Source organism: Oryzias latipes, chromosome 21 (genome assembly GCF_053564925.1).
Source record: "Oryzias latipes strain Hd-rR chromosome 21, Olatipes_Hd-rR_3.1".
NCBI classification, from domain to species: domain Eukaryota; kingdom Metazoa; phylum Chordata; class Actinopteri; order Beloniformes; family Adrianichthyidae; genus Oryzias; species Oryzias latipes.
The window spans coordinates 5,286,011-5,304,623 of NC_136257.1; the positions used below are offsets into that span (position 1 = coordinate 5,286,011).

Here is an 18,613-nt window from a genome sequence, read left to right on the forward strand (position 1 = left end):
GGCCGCATTCCTGCATGTTTTCCAGCATACCCTGCTCTGGCATGTTCTAATTGGCTGGACACACCTGAACCAGGTAATCAGCCATGAGTAGGGGAAGAGTATCTGGAAATCATGCAGACACACCGGCCCTCGAGGCCTGGAATTGCCCACCCCTGCACTAGACAGTGCTCTGAACCTTTTTTCTTCAATGATTTGTGATCTTCACTGGTGTCCATGGATTACATGAAATCTTTCCACCTTTATCCACCTTTGTCATGGTAGGGAGAACACGTCAATGGTCATCTTGACCCCATAGGATAGCACAAAGATTAAGACTGCACAGAATCCATGAAGGCACATGCACAGAGTGAAATATAAGAAAGAAGTAGGCAGAATGCTGCAGGAGCTCGGTGTGCTTTATTAGCTACTGATTAAAGGTAGAGGACACGCCTTAGCCAGAACCTACATAATCGGAAGAAACAGAACACACATTGTGCTTGTGGCCAGCCTTCATCACAAAGGCAAAGATTCAGAAGTTTGTCATTTCAGGGTCTGTGTGTTTTTTGAGGATTCCAATCTCCACAAAAAGCAGTTTGCTTTTAGGAAAAAAAAGATCATAATAGTGTCTAATGATTGAAATGTACAAACTATTGAGTCATGTTGCATGTTGGTTAATTTCTACAATGACGTCTTAGAGCAGTTTTTGTCATAGGAGGCAAGAAGAAGTATGTGTCATGATTTAAAGCTTTTATCACATCCACAGGTGACGGGGAAGCAGAGTGTGACAGTGAGAAGAAATACCAACATCGATATACTGAAACAAAGAAAAACGAAAACCTAAAAGCTACTCTTTGGTGGCAGGAGGACCGGTCGGTCAGTCGGTCGGTTGGGCCTGTGGATGTGTCTCGCCCACTCTAGAGGGAGGGACCGTGGGCGGGCTCTGTCTTTAAATTGCTTCAACATAGTTGGCGGGCAGCATGCCGGTCTTGCCGGTGCGCTGCACGGTGCCGTACATCCAGCCTTCGTCGATGGACTGTACGTTAACTATGACATCGCCGTCTTTGAACGACACCTCGTCGCTGTCGGCTGCCGTGTAGTCGTACATGGCACGTACGGTTTTCTGAAGGAAATGAAGGAACCGGTTAGTGTACTGTGCTTAAACATCTGACATAAAATGGAAAAAAAATACATGAAAGATTGTGGGCCTTTTAGGTTCTTTTGGATCAGAATTTGTCAAAACTGAGGAAGTTCTGGGTGTTGTCAGTAAAGACAATTTATTTGCTAAACATATTGTCATTAATCTTAGTCGGCCTCTTTACCTGCACACCAAAAATCTATTCATTATCTGGTTTCTTGAGCTAATAAATTATCCAAGTGATCATGTAAAAAAAGGATGATCAGAATTCTTTTGTCCAATAATAACAGTTATTTGAATAAAAGAAATGGGTCACACCTAGATTTCTCCCCAGATTTCCTATTTCTATCGACATAATACGTGTTTATGCTATTTTTGCTGTATTACTGTAACAGGGAAAATGGGCAAAAATGAAAGAAACCATAGTAAATGGTAGTCAAAGAGTGAGACGAAAACAAAAAGTCACATGTAGATGTTTGCTAAAAGCGAGTTTTTTGAAACTAGATTTCAGAGATTCCATGTGAATATGTCAGATCTAATCCTTTTGGTTCTGTGATTATTGGTATTTTTGGTGATTAGTTTGTTACTGACCCCAGTGGTGGAGGGGTGTGAGGGGACGGAGGAGACAGTGGTCTGCTGGGTGGCCACAGATGACGACCTCTGCTGTAGCTCCACAGTCTTAGCCTGCTGGTAACCTGGAAATGTCAACAGGAAAGGGGAAAACAGTTGTAAATTCATGAAAACAGACCACTTTGGGTTATTATCCACAATCGTTTGGATTATTCACCAATAGAGCTGGTCATGAAGCCGTTGCTGTAGAGCGACAGGTGGTGGTCCGCATCCTGGGACACCTCTGACTTCTCATCCGCCATGCCGCTCAGGGCGCTGGTGGAGCGGGAATGCTCCTTGCTGCGCCGCTGGGCTTGGACTATCAGGTCGTGAAAACATCGGATGAAATAACCACGATTATAAAAGAGGCTATGATGGATCTCACACGGAGGTTTAGAGAGGATCCTGTCACTGATCTTTCACATGTTCACTTACACTTCATAAATAGGTGTATTTGATTCATCCAAAACAATCTATAGACACTTTTTATACTTATTTTATGGGGTACTAATAACCCTTGTGCTATCCTAGGCACTTTAACGTTGGGAGTTGGGTCATCTAGACCCACTAGACCACATGTGTCAAACTCATGGCCCGGGGGCCAAATGCGGCCCTCCACGTCCTTTCATGTGGCCCGCGAGAGCATAAAAGCTTTTAAGTAATAATAAAAATTGGTGTGTATTTATTTATATCTAGGGCTAATCAGACTTGAAATATGGGAAATATACATTAGAACTTAAACACTATCCATATAACCTAACCTGACAGAATCAAATGTAAAAGGATTTATGCTAGAGTAACAAGCAAACGTATGTTTTCTATGCAACTGTAATTGTCACTTTAAAAAGTTATAATAAATAGATAAATGAGTAATTTAACATTAAGGAGTAGTTACATTTATTTTCATTACATTTAGTTACATGTATAAGTTATATCTGGCCCTTTGAGGACAGACACTATGCTGATGTGGCCCTAAGTGAAAATGAGTTTGACACGCCTGCACTAGACAGTGCGCTGAACCTTTTTTCTTCAATGATTTGTGATCTTCACTGGTGTCCATGGATTACATGAAATCTTTCCACCTTTATCCACCTTTGTCATGGTAGGGAGAACACGTCAAAGTAAGGGTGGGGTCATCTAAGATAGCACAAGGGATAAGCAGATACCTCCTCATTAGACCAAATAGTAAACCCAATTATAATCAGCTGGGAATTAGGCTAATCTGTCTGTCTATCTATACCACAGAATCATCGTCTCTGTTGGGGATCTTTTTTTTTCAAGCCTCACCTGACATCATATGCAGACTCCTGGATTGGATGTTGTCCTCGGCGGGATCATAGTCAAACACAGAGCCAGGGTTGGTGCGCCAAACACGCAAATCTTTAAATTCAGAGAAAACGACTTGATCAAACAAAGAATCCTTAGGGTTGTGTGCAGAAAGGAATGTTCTAAGTCATTTTAGGCACCCTGCTATTGGTAAAACCATTAAATAGCACATAAATATGGATCAATCTAACAATAGAATAGCTCACATTTAAAATGTTGTTGCTGTCATTGCAATACTAATGTTTACACATTATAGCAAAAGCTTTCAGTTATGAAGACGAAAAAGGTTTTCATAAAATGGTTTGGTGTGTGACTTCTGGACCTGTGATGGTCTCCTGGTCGTGCTCGATGGCTCGTCTCCTCTCCATCTCCACCACGCGCCTCTGGATGCCGCGGTAGCTGATGTCGCTGAAGTCCTGCGTATTCCTCTTGACCCGCTCCGTCACCGGATCAGAGGTGGTGGAAGTGAAGCTTCCCTTACTTTTCTCAAAATCTTCATGGTATTTTACCTAAGGAGTCAAACCCACAACCTCGGTTAGGTTTATGCAAAAAAACTGCATTGAACTGAAAGACGTTCTGCAGACAACAAAGATAAAACCAAATGATTGATGCCAAAAACTTCCATACAGAAAGATGGATAGAGCTGAGAAGGATGATCATTGAATCAAGTGATGTAAATCCCTTTTTTGTTATTACACTAAAGAAGTGAGGGATGAGGTAGGAGATGTGTCATGACAATTTAAGGTGAAACAGTTCAAGCGTAGCAACTTTGACAGAAAAAAAACTAAAGAAAAAAATGTTCTTAAATAAATATTCCTATATGGAAATTCTTTTAACAACTTTTAAAGCAATTTACATCTAGATGGAATCTTTTCATCTGTAACCCCGAATATTGTCAGCAAACTAACAAACATCAAACACTAAAGTTGAAGCTCAGCATCTGCCCACTCCCTTTCCAGCATTCCTACACTTCCTTGTTATAAATAATTATTGTTGTCATCATTATTACACGGGGTGCTGTTGGTAAAGTTGCACAGTCATTGCAAAGTCCTTTTTCCCCCCCTCATAATACAGGCAAAATAACCAAAAAGATTGCTGTTAATATTTGACTGTTCAACTTGACAAACAGGATCCCATTTCATCATCATTAAATTTTGTTATAGTGGTGATTGTTTAACAATTTGTTGTTAAGAATTTTTCTTTTTATCTTATTTGATATCATATTTGACATCTCCATGTTTGACATCTCCATGTTGTTCAAATAAGAGTTAAAATATGCTTTGCTGTGGCAATGAACAATTGATGTTTTGCACTGGAAACCTCCAGGGGGGTATTCCAGGAAGCATGTTTAAACTACCCTGACTTTAAGCCTGAACTCTGGCTGAAATCCGCCTGAACTTGCTTACTCGGGGTATGTCGACTCCAAAAGACCGGATATGAGTTGGCGTAATTACGCTCGACTTGGTAACCCTGGGTTAATGCACGTGCACGTCAAGTACATAAAGGTATTCTCGATGGATCGCCGATTTCCGAAGTCACCGTGGAAACGCGTGGTGAAAAAAAGATAGCGCTATACTTCAGTGAGACGGAGTCTGAGATTAATGACGGCGTATGAAGATTATACGTCCATCAAAAAAGTAATATGGCTGCATCATCAAAAGAAAGAGTTTCTGCTTGTAGTAGAAGAACAGACAAAGTAAACGCACAAGTTTCTGATATTATTTCCATTTTCCTTGTGAAGCATATATATGTATATATAACTGTCATATTACTCCAATTCAATTAATATTTTTTCCATATTAATGAATTATAATTCTTGAACTATCAAATGTCCAAGTTTGAGCCGGCAGATATGCTAATGCTATTTTTTTAACAATAAAAAGAACAAAACAATGTGCACATAGTGAATACTTCCAGTTAGGAACTTTCCAACATTGTCATTACACCAAAATGGAGCAGGGCTGCTATATAAACTCATCATCCTCTCCCTCCCTCTTACTCATGGTGGAGAGACTTAAGTATACTAGGACAAAATAACTCAGCAAAACACACTAAAACAGCTAAACAACTAAACACATTTGGTCAAAAACGCATACTTGAACCCCAATCCGTCCAGACAGGCAAAGGGAATGGTGTCCCATAATCCTTTGAGGTGCCGAACTAACAGCAGCACCAAAGTTACACCTACTTAATTGAATTAATTTGAATGAAAGTAAAATAACTGTCTGAAAACTACGTGTTATTTTTAAACTGACTTAACAAAAAAAAAAGATTTTTAATTATCTTAACTGAAGCAAATAATTAGGTTAGATCAACAAAGTTTATTTTCCAACATCCATATGTGGTCTTATCACCCTCGACGGTGGAAAAAGTATTATCTGAGCTTCTTCATCCACTAAATCATCTTCAAATGGACACGCCATGCTGCTTCACCTCTCTGAAAACAAACTAACCTTCAACTAAACCTGCTCCAGACCAGGTTATGTTCAGAGCATGAGTTGCCATGGCAACTTGACATACCCTGAAACATACCTCTATTTCTGGAACCGAAAGCTGAGGTTATCAACTTCCTTAGCCTCAAACTTACCGTGGGAGCTAACATAACCTGCTTTCTGGAATACCCCCCAGCTTCCAGCTGCATGAATATTTTATAGATTTTTGGAAAGTCCCTTTAATGTTACAAATTAGTCAAAGGTTGGTAGTTACTTCTTTATTTGCAACCATCGTTGTGTATGTTTCACTCTTTTTCCTGTTTATTATACAAGGGCCTTGGACTTAAGCTGACACTCTGTCAGTTTACCCTTAGCACCTGACGTTTCTTAAGCAGATTTGAGTATAAGTATAGCAAGTCTATTATAGACCATGTACGTGTAGTGTAGGATGTATACGAACTCAAAACTTCTTCAGACTAAATTGAAACATAAGTTTACAATACACGGACAGCATATAAAACGTAAACCTCAAGCAAACTGCTTCGCTTTTAGTATAGACAAATATACCGTACTATACTTGTAGTACACTTAAATAAACTACTTTTTGCTAATCTGTGATCAAGGTTCAACCTTTTTTCTGCAGTTTTCTGCTTTTAACGTCAGCACTCTAGTTTCAAGGGTCAGTATGACCTTTGATTTTTTTCTGCCACCTGTCATAGAACTTCATCTGAACCACAATAAACTGATTTTCTTTTCTCCAGAATCTCAGCGACCATGGTAAACCCAATCAAATGTTTTCTATTGTATGTGTAGCAGAGAAATGGAGAAAAAACAAGGTAAATAAAATACAGCAAATCGTCTTCTTTTGACAGTCAAGTGAGAAAAATGAGCAGACAGCCTCGTTTCAGTGCTGAGAACAAGCCGTACCCCTGAGATGATCCGCTGGGTCTCCCTGACGCGCCTCATTTCAGGCGTGTCCAGGACGAAGGCGGCCTTGCCTTGGACCTGTTTGCGGAAGCTGTCAGAGTAAAGCACCTGCAGGAGAGAGGAGGAACAGAAGACATGCAGTGAGCATCTGACGCTTTCAGTCCTGAAGGCATCATTCAGTAGCTTTTAGCGTTAGAGGCAACAGAAAAAAGAAAAAAAAATAGAGGGAAACACAGAGTCACTGGGAGTATTACTGGGACTTCAGACAAATGAATTAGCAAGGAAAGGTTTAGAGTGGAGTTATGTTCCGTTCTTTGCAGGGAAGAGGAAGAGTAGTGTGGTCATCATGAGAGGTTAAAGGTGATGATGTGTGCAGACACACTGCAGATGGTGGAATCAAACACGTCCGCTTCATTAATACAATTAACCAGAGCAAGAGACAAGTCAGTTAGGAAGAGGTTAACAGCAGGTTCTGGAGGGGGTTCTGAAGGTACCGAGCTAATGTTCTCTTGGTTCCTTTTGACTCGCTCCATCTCTGGAGTGAACACCACAGGAGTTCCCTTGGCTGAGCTGTCCTTATAGAAAACCTGGAGGATGGAAGCACAGCGCCCCCCATAGGGCGTATTTAGACAAAAGAAACACAAAAACCACACAGCTATAGGACTTGTTTCTAGACTTCTTGAGGATTCAGGTCTTATGAGAAAAAAAAATACAAATTACAATGAAAAATCTTCAAAAACTTTTGGATATCTTTAATCAGAGTCTGAGAAATTGGTCCTATAGTGTGATTGGTCCTGGTAGCTCCTGTGGAACCGCCAGGACAAGGCTTCCCTGATGGTTAGAAAAGGGCTATTTTCACAGACCAAAGAGGAGAGACTGATGAAGAGGATTAAAGATGAAAAGAAGAGGATGGAAATTAAAGATAAGGTTCGGGGTTGTGGGGTAAAATGGCAGGAATGAAGGTCAGGAAACTGCACTCTGAGCCTGAATTAGAAAGACGTGATGAACAAGGAGACAGCAGAAGAGAGGAGGTATTACTGTCCACTCTCAATTGTTAGGAAGGAGCACAAGTGGATCAGGTTTGGTTCCACTACCGAGCTGATGTGCCTCTGGGTTTCTTTGACCCGCTTGACTTCAGGAAGATCCGGTATAGCAGTGCCTTGACCCAGAGAGTCCTTGTATTTAATCTACCCAGCAGAGGTTTTGAGCAGAGAAAGTGGAGGGAAAACAGAACCAGATCAATAAAGAAAGAACTACAGGGGAACAAAAAGAAACAACACAAACACAGAATAGCAGACATGACGACAGGAAGCACACTTTGGTCCTTTGAGTTCTGTTACAGAAAGAGTTTAAATCATCACAAAGGCTCACTGGTGTTATGCATTTAGCTAGATGACCAGAGAAGCTCTAGAAATGTGTTACAATAGATTTTGAGGGATGTGAAGGGCGGAGAAGCAGGGGGGTGGGGGTGGGGGTCACCCATGGAGTACCATGCTAATGTTCTGCTGATTGCGTTTAACGCGCTCCATCTCTGGGGTCTCTGAAACTGAGGTGCCTTGTCCCACTCCTTCTTTGTAGTGACGCTTTGAATGAGACAGCACAAAAAAAAGGTCAACTTTTGAGATACACTCGGGGTTAGATTAGTGTTTCAAAGCAGGGGAAGATGAAACGACGAAAAGGATAAGAAAAGAAAAGCTGAGAAGTGTTGAGTTTTAAGGAAAAAGGAAAAATATGGAGGAAAATTGGTTTTCCAGACCAAGTTTTGGGGTAGAAGAATAAAAAGGGGGGGAAATGATTAATAGTATAGAGTTGATCATAGTTAGGATGAAAAAAGAAGTCTGTACGGTGAAGTAAGTTTGGGATAATGATTAAAAGGAGGAGAATCACTAAAGTCCTTTTTCATCTACCAGACTGATATTCTTCTGGGTTTCTCGGACCCGCTTGACCTCTGGGAGATCTGGTATGGCTGTGCCTTGACCCAAAGACTCCTTGTATTGTATCTGCCCATTACAAACGTCACAAAGGCAGAGAATAAGACGACAGAATATGGACGGCCATGTTCATCCAGAAAGCAGAAGAGCTCATCACAGGAGGGTTTTAGTGATGGGGGAACGATGGCGTCAGTAGGGTAAAAAACCGTCATATTGTTTTGGCAACAGATAGAAGTTTGTTCCGTTTGTTCTAGATTTATGTTTATGAACACAAAATAGTTTCTAGCTGCTTCCATGACTCAATAGAAGACAGAAATGCTTTTTATCAACATGTGTGACCACAGATAAACATAAATATGTCAAAATTATATCATGGAGAAGCTACCGTCACTTCCATGGAACTAGTAGTCCTGCTTTCAACAAGTGGAGAGATATGAAGCAGTTTAAAACACAGAGAAAAGATCTCGGTCCTCCCAACAACATCAGCAGCTAAAAGAACATTTAAGGTCAAGTATATTCGCTATGTTGAAAGGAATGGAGAAGAATCTTTTTGTGACAAATGAGACCAAATTATGATAAATGGCCATTTAGAACTGAATGACTTGAGCATGCTTATGGAGTAGGTTTTAAATTCTGTTGGTTTTTAGTTGTAGTTTCAGTGCATTTTGCAAAAGGCTTGAGGAAAATAATATTAATGAAAGAATAAAAGTCTAACAGAGACAATACTTGGATTCTGTTGATTAAGGATCCTCATAAATCAATGCAAAGGAGCGCCCCCAAAAAATTCCTCCCCACATACGAAGTAACAGTGACTTGAAGTTTTGACTCATAAAGGTGACTGCGATTGTGGTGCTCTTAATTTGGGAACAAACATCCAAACTTCCTCTGCAGGATGTCTCATTTCCTGTCATACAGCGATCTAACTTTGAGGGGGAAAAAAGGGCATTTTATGTATTCTGTTTGGGACTTTTAGACAAATAAAAGTCAAAAGAGTGTACTTTCTTTTTTTGCTCCAAATTTACATTTTTTTTAAACTAACAGTTTTCTTTGCAGTGATAAACTCAAACAACATCAAACAAGGCAGGTTTAAAGTCATCTCAGGGGGGGAGAGATGAAGAAATGTGAAGCATGGAGGTTGAGGACATGATGGAGGGCGGGGTCAAGGGCAGGGTCACTCATCCGAGTACCGTGCTAATGTTCCGCTGGTTCCGTTTAACTCTTTCCATCTCAGGGGTCTCGGGCAAAGCGGTTCCTCCTCCCAAATCGTCTTTATACTGAATCTTTATTTGGATGGGGAATGAATGAGTGAGTTATTATCCTTGTCACTCCTGTTTAGGGTCCTGAAAGCTTGATTTAATGTCCTAATTAAACCTCATTTTGTGCCACAAACAAACAACAAATTTAAAAGCACACAAAATATATCTTCAGTGCAAAACTTGGAGGGAAAAAACAGGAGAGGTACAAATGTTAGACATCACTTAAGGGTGAGTTGCAAAAAATAAAACACTGCAAAAACAAACAAACAAACAATGATGCTAACGCCACAAAAAAAAAAAAGATAGTGTGTTAACTAAAGAAGAGCACACAAGCAAAGTAAAGGTAAATTTTACAAGAAAGAAAAGTTTCTAAAGTCGTTATAGAAACAAATCTGACGACACGGAGTGAATACCGAGCTGAAATTCTTTGTGTTTTCTTTAACGCGGAGCATTTCAGGAGTGTCCTTTACAGCAGACACTTTGCCTTTTATGTTTTTTAGGTCAGTCTGGTACTGAAGCTACAAGAAGAAGAAAACAACAACAACAACGCAGATAAAAATGCTCATTAGTGGCAGTTGAAACTAAAAGGAGAAAAATCTGGAAGAGAAAAAGCAAAGAGAAACATGTTCTAACATCACAACACTGATTTAGGAAAGAAAGAGAAATCAAACGACTTCAAATGAGACAAAAACATAGAAATTTGACAGCAGACGGGGACAAAATGCTGTGTGTATCTATACCACATCCCCACCTAGTGGTTATTCGTCCCTCCCACCTTTAAAAAAACTAAATGCACCTGTTCATGTGCGACATGTGTTGGCTCCTACAGGACCTGGGGATCCAAAACTGCAACACCACCTTCTCCATAAACAAGTGGATAGAAGACGACTCCTCCGGGTTTGACTTACTGTGCTGAAGTTTCTCTGGTTCTCGCGGACTCTCTGCATCTCTGGAGTGTCCAGAACAGGAACATAGTGAGACATGGTCTTCTCTGCCTCCTCTCTGTACTTTTTCTGTTGGAAAAGGATCACCGATCGGAGGAAATTTTAGTTGAAACGCAAAACAAAACGTCAACTTTGTGGCTCTGGTTTCAGAGTGGTCAGGTCCTCCACCTGGCTGACGATGTTTCTCATCTGCTGAGCGTGGATGATGTCGGGGGTGTCGATCACGGTGGTGTAGCTGGCCCGGTCCATCTCAGCAGTCTGCTTGTACTTAGTCTACGCAACAGAAGCTGCCAGTCACCGACTTTACAACACCCCAAAACACTGGAAACTATACTTTTATATACTTTTTAGACATTGATGTTGTATCAGGTTTGAAGTTGGTTTCTCTTTGCTCTACACCTTCACTTATCAATCAGCACAGACCAGATTAAGAGCTAAGGTCTAGAAATAAATAATATTCAAATTAGTCAAAATCATTTTGCTTTAGACTCTTGACAATAGAAAATTCCTCCAAAAACTTAAATTACACAGTAATTCTTAAATCAATTTTAATTTTCAAGTTCAATAAATGCTAGACTGGCATTAATTTGGAAACACAAATTTAGATTTATGTACAAAGAACAAGTTATTTTTTATGTTTCATGAGGATTAATTATAACGGGTCAACTTGTACTAAGATCATATTCTCATTTTGTTCACATTTTGTCCTAAATTGAGTCATTTCCACTTATTACACTAGTTTTTTGTGACCTTAATCAAAATGAACTACAATTGAGTACATAAAAACTGAAGAAACTGAAAAAAATGATATCTTGTTAAGTAAAAATTGCAGATAATTTGACTGCTTCCTATTGTTTTTCTTCTCAAGATCTTCTTCTGTTTTTGGGCTACCTCTTTTTGCAGCGTTAACTGCAACTGCCAAGTGAATTCTTCTGTGCACGAATCATTCACGAGCAGCAAATTTGAATACTTTTAAGCGTACTGCCTGATTTAACAACACAAGTCCAACCTGACTGAGGATATCGGTGGCGTTCCTGGCTCTCATGAAGTCCGGGGTGTCCGTAGCCAAAGCCAACATTCCATGGCCCTTGATGTCCTGCTCCAAAGATTTCTTGTACTCCCTCTGTAAAGGGGAAGACATTGTTGCGAACAAAAGGAGTGCAAATCAGGAAAAGATTTTTAATTGCCAGTACTTATTTAAACGGAATTGGGCTGCAAATGAAAAAGGACAAAAACACCTATATGGGAACAGGAAGCATAGAGGTTAGCAAAAATTAGGGATTTCTAAGTGAGGACCAGAGGACCAAATATGATAATTATAGCAGAAAACTAGACACCAGCAGTAGTCAGGTGTTAGGAACAACAATCTAAGGCCAAATTTGTTTCCATTCTTTTCAACGTTCTTTTTCAAATGGTTTTTAAATCCAACTAAAACATCTGTAAACTAATCTCATAAACATTCAATGAAAATAAAAGAGAAATTAAACTTTTTTTTATATATATATCTGAGTAATTTACAAATATTTTGATTAATGTCCAGGAGAGGAAGACGGGGGAAAAAAGACAAATTAAGTAGCAGGGGTCATTTTTTAAACTATTCATAAACTGTAAAATGCTGAAAAGTTAGTGACGTCAAGAGACCAAGCCAAAGCTTTTTTTTTTTTAGGTATATGATCAAGCGTAGTTAAGAGGGGAAAGGTATCATCAAGAGCGGGATTAACTTGGATAAAAGAGCAATGCCACTTCCATCACCCCTCAGACCGTCGTACCTCACAGAGGATCTGAGTGGCATTCTTTGCTCTCAAAAGCTCCGGAGTTTCCTCCAGTACAGTTAGCCCTTTACCCTTCACTCCCTCCTCTAGATCCTTCCTGTACTCTTTCTACGCAGCAGAAGAAGAACAGAGACACTGCAGAGAAGGGCACACGGATCCACCAGGCCAAAGCATCCAGACAAAACAGTGGGCAAGCTTTGCTTCTTGCCCCTTTGGCTCAAAGTCACCAAACTTCCAGAAAAAAGGAAAACCTTTCATTGTCATTTTAAAAAAAAATCATTTTCTGACAGACAGTGGAGATATTGATGACTTTGGCAAGAATTTTACAAAAATACAAACATTATTTTTGATCAAATGTGAAAAAACAGGACATGAAAACAGGACAAAAATCCCAATGTAGCATGCAAACTTGACGATGAAATGCTTAGTGTGTTTACCAGCTTACAGAGACATGCATATGGTGACGTGGATATTTGATTAATGCCAATGAAATCAGGCTTTAGCTGTTACCATGGAAGAACCAAAATGAAGTCTGGGGTTTCAGCAAATCAAGACAGAAAGAAATGTACAGCTGTCCTGTAGTCTCAGTATGATTACAAAGAACAGATGATGTCAATGAAGGGGGAGGTGAAACCAGGTCCACTTTGCTGTAGTTACCTCACTGACTATTTTGGTGGCGTGTCTGACATGAACCATTGCAGGGGTGACCTCCAAGCCTGAGAGGTTCTTCCCCCTCATGTTCTCCTCAAAGTCCTTCTTATACTCTTTCTATTTGTTGCAAAAAAAAAACAACAAGACAGGGGACAGACAGAACTCAGACAGCGACATGCAAGCAGTGCTGGTTCACAATGCAGCCACTTTACTGACACCCTCCCGCCCACCACAGCACTGAACCTCTGTATCTACACAAGGTGAACTACTTTAGCTGACTTTTAATGGGGGAAAAAAAAAAGAATTTTTGACTAAGTGGAAATAAATCCTAGTTAAGGGTGTAACGGTTCACTTTAACTTTGATTCCTATTATAATTTTGGTTGGCGATATGATTCATAGTTGATATTGGTTCATCTTGAACAATCTGATTTACTGATCTCAAATCAATCCAGAACATCTTGAGCCAAAAATGTAGCCAGTGTAACTCAGAAATAAATACCTGGTACTGAACAGTGGAGGTGAAGTTTTCCAGTTTCCTTGCTTTTCTTGTAAGATAATCATGTATAAAATTAAACATGTGTACAAACAAACAAGTACACAAGAAGTTTAATTTCCCACCGTTGTTTTTCCTCATCCAAATATCCAAAGGGAAAATTCATAGAAACGTTCTAGCACACTGTACGGTCACATGACTTTGCTAAATTCAAAGTGTTTCCACACATTGGACTGATCACCTTTTTTCTGACATCACATGTGTGCTGTCCGCTGTGATTGGTTGTTTTTAACGTTATAGTAAAATAAACCTACCATGTCTCAGTCCAAATGATATTTTCCAATATCATTATAATCAATTCAGATCATTTTGAAGTGATTTTTTTAATGGTATGTCTTGATTTGAATAACAATTTGCCTCAGACTGATCCATCTAGTTGGATTGTAGGAACATAAATCGATTCATTGATTTCTCGTTACACCCCTAATTGCACTCTATAGACGGGCACAGATATTAATTTTGCTTTTGTCTTTAAGTCAGGACTGGGAGTCGTGACACATAAGCAGCTAGGCACATTTCCTTTTGACACATTTCACATTGCCTCCAACTGGTTTGCATTTAATAGCTCAGTGCAAAAAAAAAGAGAAAAACCATGTGCTATGATTCATATTGTGGCTTGAAATTGCCATTTAGGATCCTTAAAGGCACTGTAAAATGCTTTTTTGGCAAGCACCAAACAAACGTAAACATTTCTTGCAAATACATCACAGACACAAGACTGTTTCTGACAGAGAGAGGAAGCCTGCTTCTGCAGTCGCCTTTAGCTCACACTGTCGGAGCATTTACCTGGCTCTGCATGTGCTGGGCCTCTTTGGCAGTCACATATGTGGGGGTCTCAAAGTCCAGCATAGGTTTGCCCTTCTCCTTCTCATACTTTTCCTTGTATTTGACCTGAAATAAACACACATTTAATGGTTGTGGATGAACAGTAAAAAAAAAAACTGTGTTGCAGAGCATTATCTGACTTTACTGATATTTTCATAGATGTGTTGGTGGTTTATTTATCAGGATTAATTGCATTTTTTTTGGACTCCTTTGATTTAAAAAAGGTAGGATGTAAATAAGACGGTCCGCATGTGAGAGGGAACCGGCACCTGTAGACAAAGCACGAATTCATCCGTTTGACAAGTGTTAGTTAGTCGGTTCCAACTTACGTTGCTCTGCAGTTCAGAGGCCTCCTTGAGATGGAGCTGCTCTGGTGTGTCAGCAATCATGTGGTAGTGACCCTTACTCTCTTCAAATTTCTTCTTGTAGCAGTACTATGTGGAATTGCCAGTAAAGTAAAGCAGCTCAGTACAACAAGCAGAAAGAAGACTGTCTTTCTGGCATTATTCTTATCCATAACATTTAAAAAAAAAAAAGAGTTTTCTCTTTTGACAGCAAATAAAAGCAAAGCTAAAACTTTAGTGAATTAAAAAAGGGGGTAGGGTTTTGTGTTAAAAGATCATTTATGAAATACCACATTTTGTCTAAACGAGAGAGGCATTAGTTACAAAAAGGTAGCAGCGTGAGTCGGAGGCGAGGAGGGGTAAGGATCACCACCAGATGAAGACACAACATGATGGGTGTATGGATGAGGAAGCTTAGTGTTTGAATTCATTAGAAAGGGGTTAATAAATGTTTGGTTGTTGTTGTTACTGTGGGATAAGGAGGGTTAGACCCTCTGCAGAGATGACAGCGCTCAGAGAGAAGTGGCTCTCAGAGACAGCTGGAGTGTGGAGCGGTTAGTGACTCGTGACGTCTTACGTCGCTGGACAGTTTGCTGGTGCTCAGGTTGTGCTGCATGGACAGAGATTCAGCCATGTCCGTCACAGGTTTGTGGATCTTCTTCAGGTCCCCCTTATACTTCACCTTTGGGTTGTGATAACAAAGTCCAAAGTGTCAAAGTTTAGTTATTACAAAAATAAAATTACAAGAATTTTACAAAAGTTTACGACGGCAACTCAACTAATCTGCATAGGTTTCTTACAAATATTGGATCAATTCAAGACATTTGGTTACAAGAAGGATTATTACAACATAAAAATAATATATACCAACTAGGGATGCCACAATTCCCTGTTTAAAACTGAACTGTGTGTTTATACCACTGGACTGAATTGCTGCATTCCTACAGTATATATGTGTCTTTTATATTTATTGTAATCTTTCATAATGTATGCATGTTTATCAATAACACTCATGGGTATTTTCTCTGATTGTCTTGTAATAGTAGTTACATTGTATGTCCTTTTAATTGATATTTTCAATTGTTGTTTTTAGATTTTCAGGTAGACATATTTAACATCTGTCAGGCTTTTAATGTGCACTGTTCCTGAGAAATAAAATGATAAAATTAAAATATGTTTGCATGTGTTTATGTTGAAAGTGTGCTAAATTTGATAGATTTCATATTTTTTACATTACACCAGGCGCCAATTGAAAGGGTTTTCTTCATAATGATGTGCTTATTAGCTAATTTAAAAAAATAATTTTTTTTCTAGTTTTTTGTAATAAACAAATCATATATTAATCCAAAACAAACCCAAAAATTGAGGTTTTCTCATGTTTTGTGGTATTTTGATGCATATTCAAAACTAATCAGAGAAATATAAAACATTCTGAATTTTCCCAACAGGTAAGTCTTGCTTTCTTGATTCAGAGCTCTATGACATGGACTTCTATGACCTCACGTGTCATTTGGATCATTCCTGCTAAATGGAAGCGCTGCAGTTTCATAAGCACTTACCTCACTGGCCAGTTCATTGGCGTCCTTCAAAGTCTTGTAAATCTTGCTCTCTTTCATATCATATTGTGGTCTTTTTCCCTTCATTTCCTTATCAAACTTTTCCTTGTATTTCACCTAATGTCACATGAATAAAAGTTAGCGTATGCAAAGGCAGATTTATGGACTTATAGTACTAAATACAGAGGGACAACATTAGGTTTCCGATACTCTATACAATATCTACATATTAAACAGGTTTTCTGAGTAAACCAAAGCAGTGAAAAAGTAAAACAATCTGGAAAAGTAAAGTTGCGTCACATTTATATTAGTTGTAGTAAATAATACCAATATAATTTCTAAAAGTGTTTTCAGTTGGAAATTGAAAACAGCACTTATTTAATAGCTTTAGAAAATAAAAAATGTATCTATGAAACATTATGATAATGTTAACAAAAAAAGAAGTCTAAATCTATTTAAAATTCATAAAAAATAATGGGAAAAAGGAGCAGAACAAAGGACATTTTCAGGATGAATATCTACAAAATCTTCACTCTCAAAGAAAACGTTCTGACTAAGAACCAGAGACGAGATAATAACCTTTGAAAATGCTTTTTCTTGTGCTCAGCAGTACATAAAACGCTGAAGGCGATGATGAACTAACAAAAATCTAAAAAATCTAAACATGTGTAAGTTGGTAGGAATGGAAAGATAGTAGAGACACACAAGTAGCAGCAGCCCTGTAGGTTTAGTAAATTAACCTCCTTACATCACTAGTCACCGCACTCATTTTCTTAATGTGGCGCATCAGGGGAGTGTCAAAGGAAGAAGCTCCATGGAGGGAGGACTTGGCCTCCACCTACAAAGCGCAGTGAGATGGAGGGATGAGAGTCAAAGGACAGAAACACAGAGGAAAAGAACAGGATTAGAAGTAAGAAGTACGAACAGGAAGGAGGAAGAGGAGAAATGTAGGAATTTAAGGATGGAGGGAGACAATGATATGAGCCGTTAAACATGTATCTGTGCTATTATGAAGGTACAGCAACAGATTAAACGTGGAATTATGGTGCAGGATGGCAGGGGGAGCGATGCGAAGAGGCTGCAGATTCAGTCATTAGTCCAACAAGACAGCGGCAAAGCATCAACCTTTACAAGTTAGTTTATACGAGCTAATCTGAAATAAGGAAATAGGGTCCCTAGTTTACTTTTTGGTCACCGCTGACTGGCACTAAACAGCTTAGAAGGCAACAAATATATGATGGCTTCTCTACTAAAATGTTTCGGGATGCGGCCAGATGGTAGCCAGGAACCAGATGGTCTATTTGGTTTGGTTGTACCTGGCTAGTAAGCTGGGACACACGAGTTGCCAAAGCAATGTCTGGGCGGTTGGCCAGAGAACCTCCGCGGCTGGCCTCTTCACGAGCCTTTTCACGATAGCCAATCTGATGAATATAGGACCAAACAAGCATCACTGGACCATGCAAAAGCCAAAGCTATATGGGTACACACACACGTTTGTCTTGTTGTTGTTTGTTTGTTTGTTTGTGTGAGTTCTATAGTGGAGTATTTGCTGTTGACAGAAGTCATGAGGTTGGGAATCAATTTCCAATTGAAATAGATCCAATTCAACCCAACATGGAGGTAATTTTTACATTTTACATTTCATTTTGAGCTCAAAGTTTTAAACTGAACAAGGTGGGTAACTGTTTTTTAAATCTTCAATGCTTACAAAAAGAAATACTGGCTTTCTGTTGCGAAAATAAAAAAAAGGGTTTAAAAACACTCAGTGGATTGAATAGATAAACAATAGAATCTTGTGATTCAAAATCCACTTTATTGGTAAAAGAAATCATTCCTAAATTCCAAAAATTTCTCCAGATCTCCAGTCTAATTTAATGGTGTTCTAAGTTATATCAGTTTTTTTGAATGTACTTTTTGGCCTTCTAAGATTTCTAATAAGCAGAAGAGTGTTGTTTATTTGTCTCCCAGATGAGTGCTTGAAGATAATCCGGCTTGTGCAGTGCCACAATGAATGGTGACCTTACACATAGTGGCTACCGTGGAGGCTGGTTTCTTAACCGTGAACCGGACACAGCTTTACCTCGCTGATGAGTTTAGTTGCCTGGGTGGCCTTCTTGATGTCAGGTCGGTCGACTACAGTAGTGTAATGCAAGCTGGCTTTGGCGTCTTTTTTGTAGGCAACCTGTGTGATTGTGCAGAAGAGAAAACTCGTATCAAAAAAGCATCAACATTCGGGATACTCAAGATCAGGCATGTCCAAAGTCCGGCACGCTGGGCAGTATTCAAATTTCCACTTATCTGCAGGCTACTTTCATAGAATCAATAATACCCTCACCCCTCCAGCATTTTCCTATACACCGTGTGTACGATTT

General features: G+C 39.3%; 1 protein-coding gene across 50 annotated transcripts in view; it reads right to left on the reverse strand.

Annotated features, from left to right (window-relative positions):
* Positions 1–374: 374 nt before the first annotated feature.
* Positions 375–18,613, reverse strand: part of neb (nebulin) — a 61,366-nt gene continuing 43,127 nt past the window's right edge. For 3 of the 50 annotated variants that reach the window (XM_023951055.2, XM_023951053.1, XM_023951054.1), the window contains 24 exons: positions 18,322–18,423; positions 17,558–17,662; positions 16,990–17,079; positions 16,245–16,358; positions 15,263–15,367; positions 14,671–14,775; positions 14,303–14,407; positions 12,969–13,079; positions 12,309–12,419; positions 11,549–11,662; positions 10,708–10,812; positions 10,504–10,608; positions 10,009–10,113; positions 9,527–9,619; positions 8,316–8,408; positions 7,899–7,991; positions 7,503–7,595; positions 6,903–6,995; positions 6,409–6,516; positions 3,372–3,558; positions 3,011–3,103; positions 1,902–2,042; positions 1,706–1,809; positions 375–1,099 (listed from right to left, as the gene is read on the reverse strand). In XM_023951055.2, coding sequence (XP_023806823.1) covers positions 926–1,099; positions 1,706–1,809; positions 1,902–2,042; positions 3,011–3,103; positions 3,372–3,558; positions 6,409–6,516; positions 6,903–6,995; positions 7,503–7,595; positions 7,899–7,991; positions 8,316–8,408; positions 9,527–9,619; positions 10,009–10,113; positions 10,504–10,608; positions 10,708–10,812; positions 11,549–11,662; positions 12,309–12,419; positions 12,969–13,079; positions 14,303–14,407; positions 14,671–14,775; positions 15,263–15,367; positions 16,245–16,358; positions 16,990–17,079; positions 17,558–17,662; positions 18,322–18,423 — 2,649 coding nt within the window. In that variant the 3' untranslated portion in view covers positions 375–925. The remainder of the gene's footprint in view (positions 1,100–1,705; positions 1,810–1,901; positions 2,043–3,010; positions 3,104–3,371; positions 3,559–6,408; positions 6,517–6,902; positions 6,996–7,502; positions 7,596–7,898; positions 7,992–8,315; positions 8,409–9,526; positions 9,620–10,008; positions 10,114–10,503; positions 10,609–10,707; positions 10,813–11,548; positions 11,663–12,308; positions 12,420–12,968; positions 13,080–14,302; positions 14,408–14,670; positions 14,776–15,262; positions 15,368–16,244; positions 16,359–16,989; positions 17,080–17,557; positions 17,663–18,321; positions 18,424–18,613) is intronic. The other 47 variants (XM_023951061.1, XM_078939142.1, XM_023951056.1 and 44 more) reach the window with 35 other exon arrangements.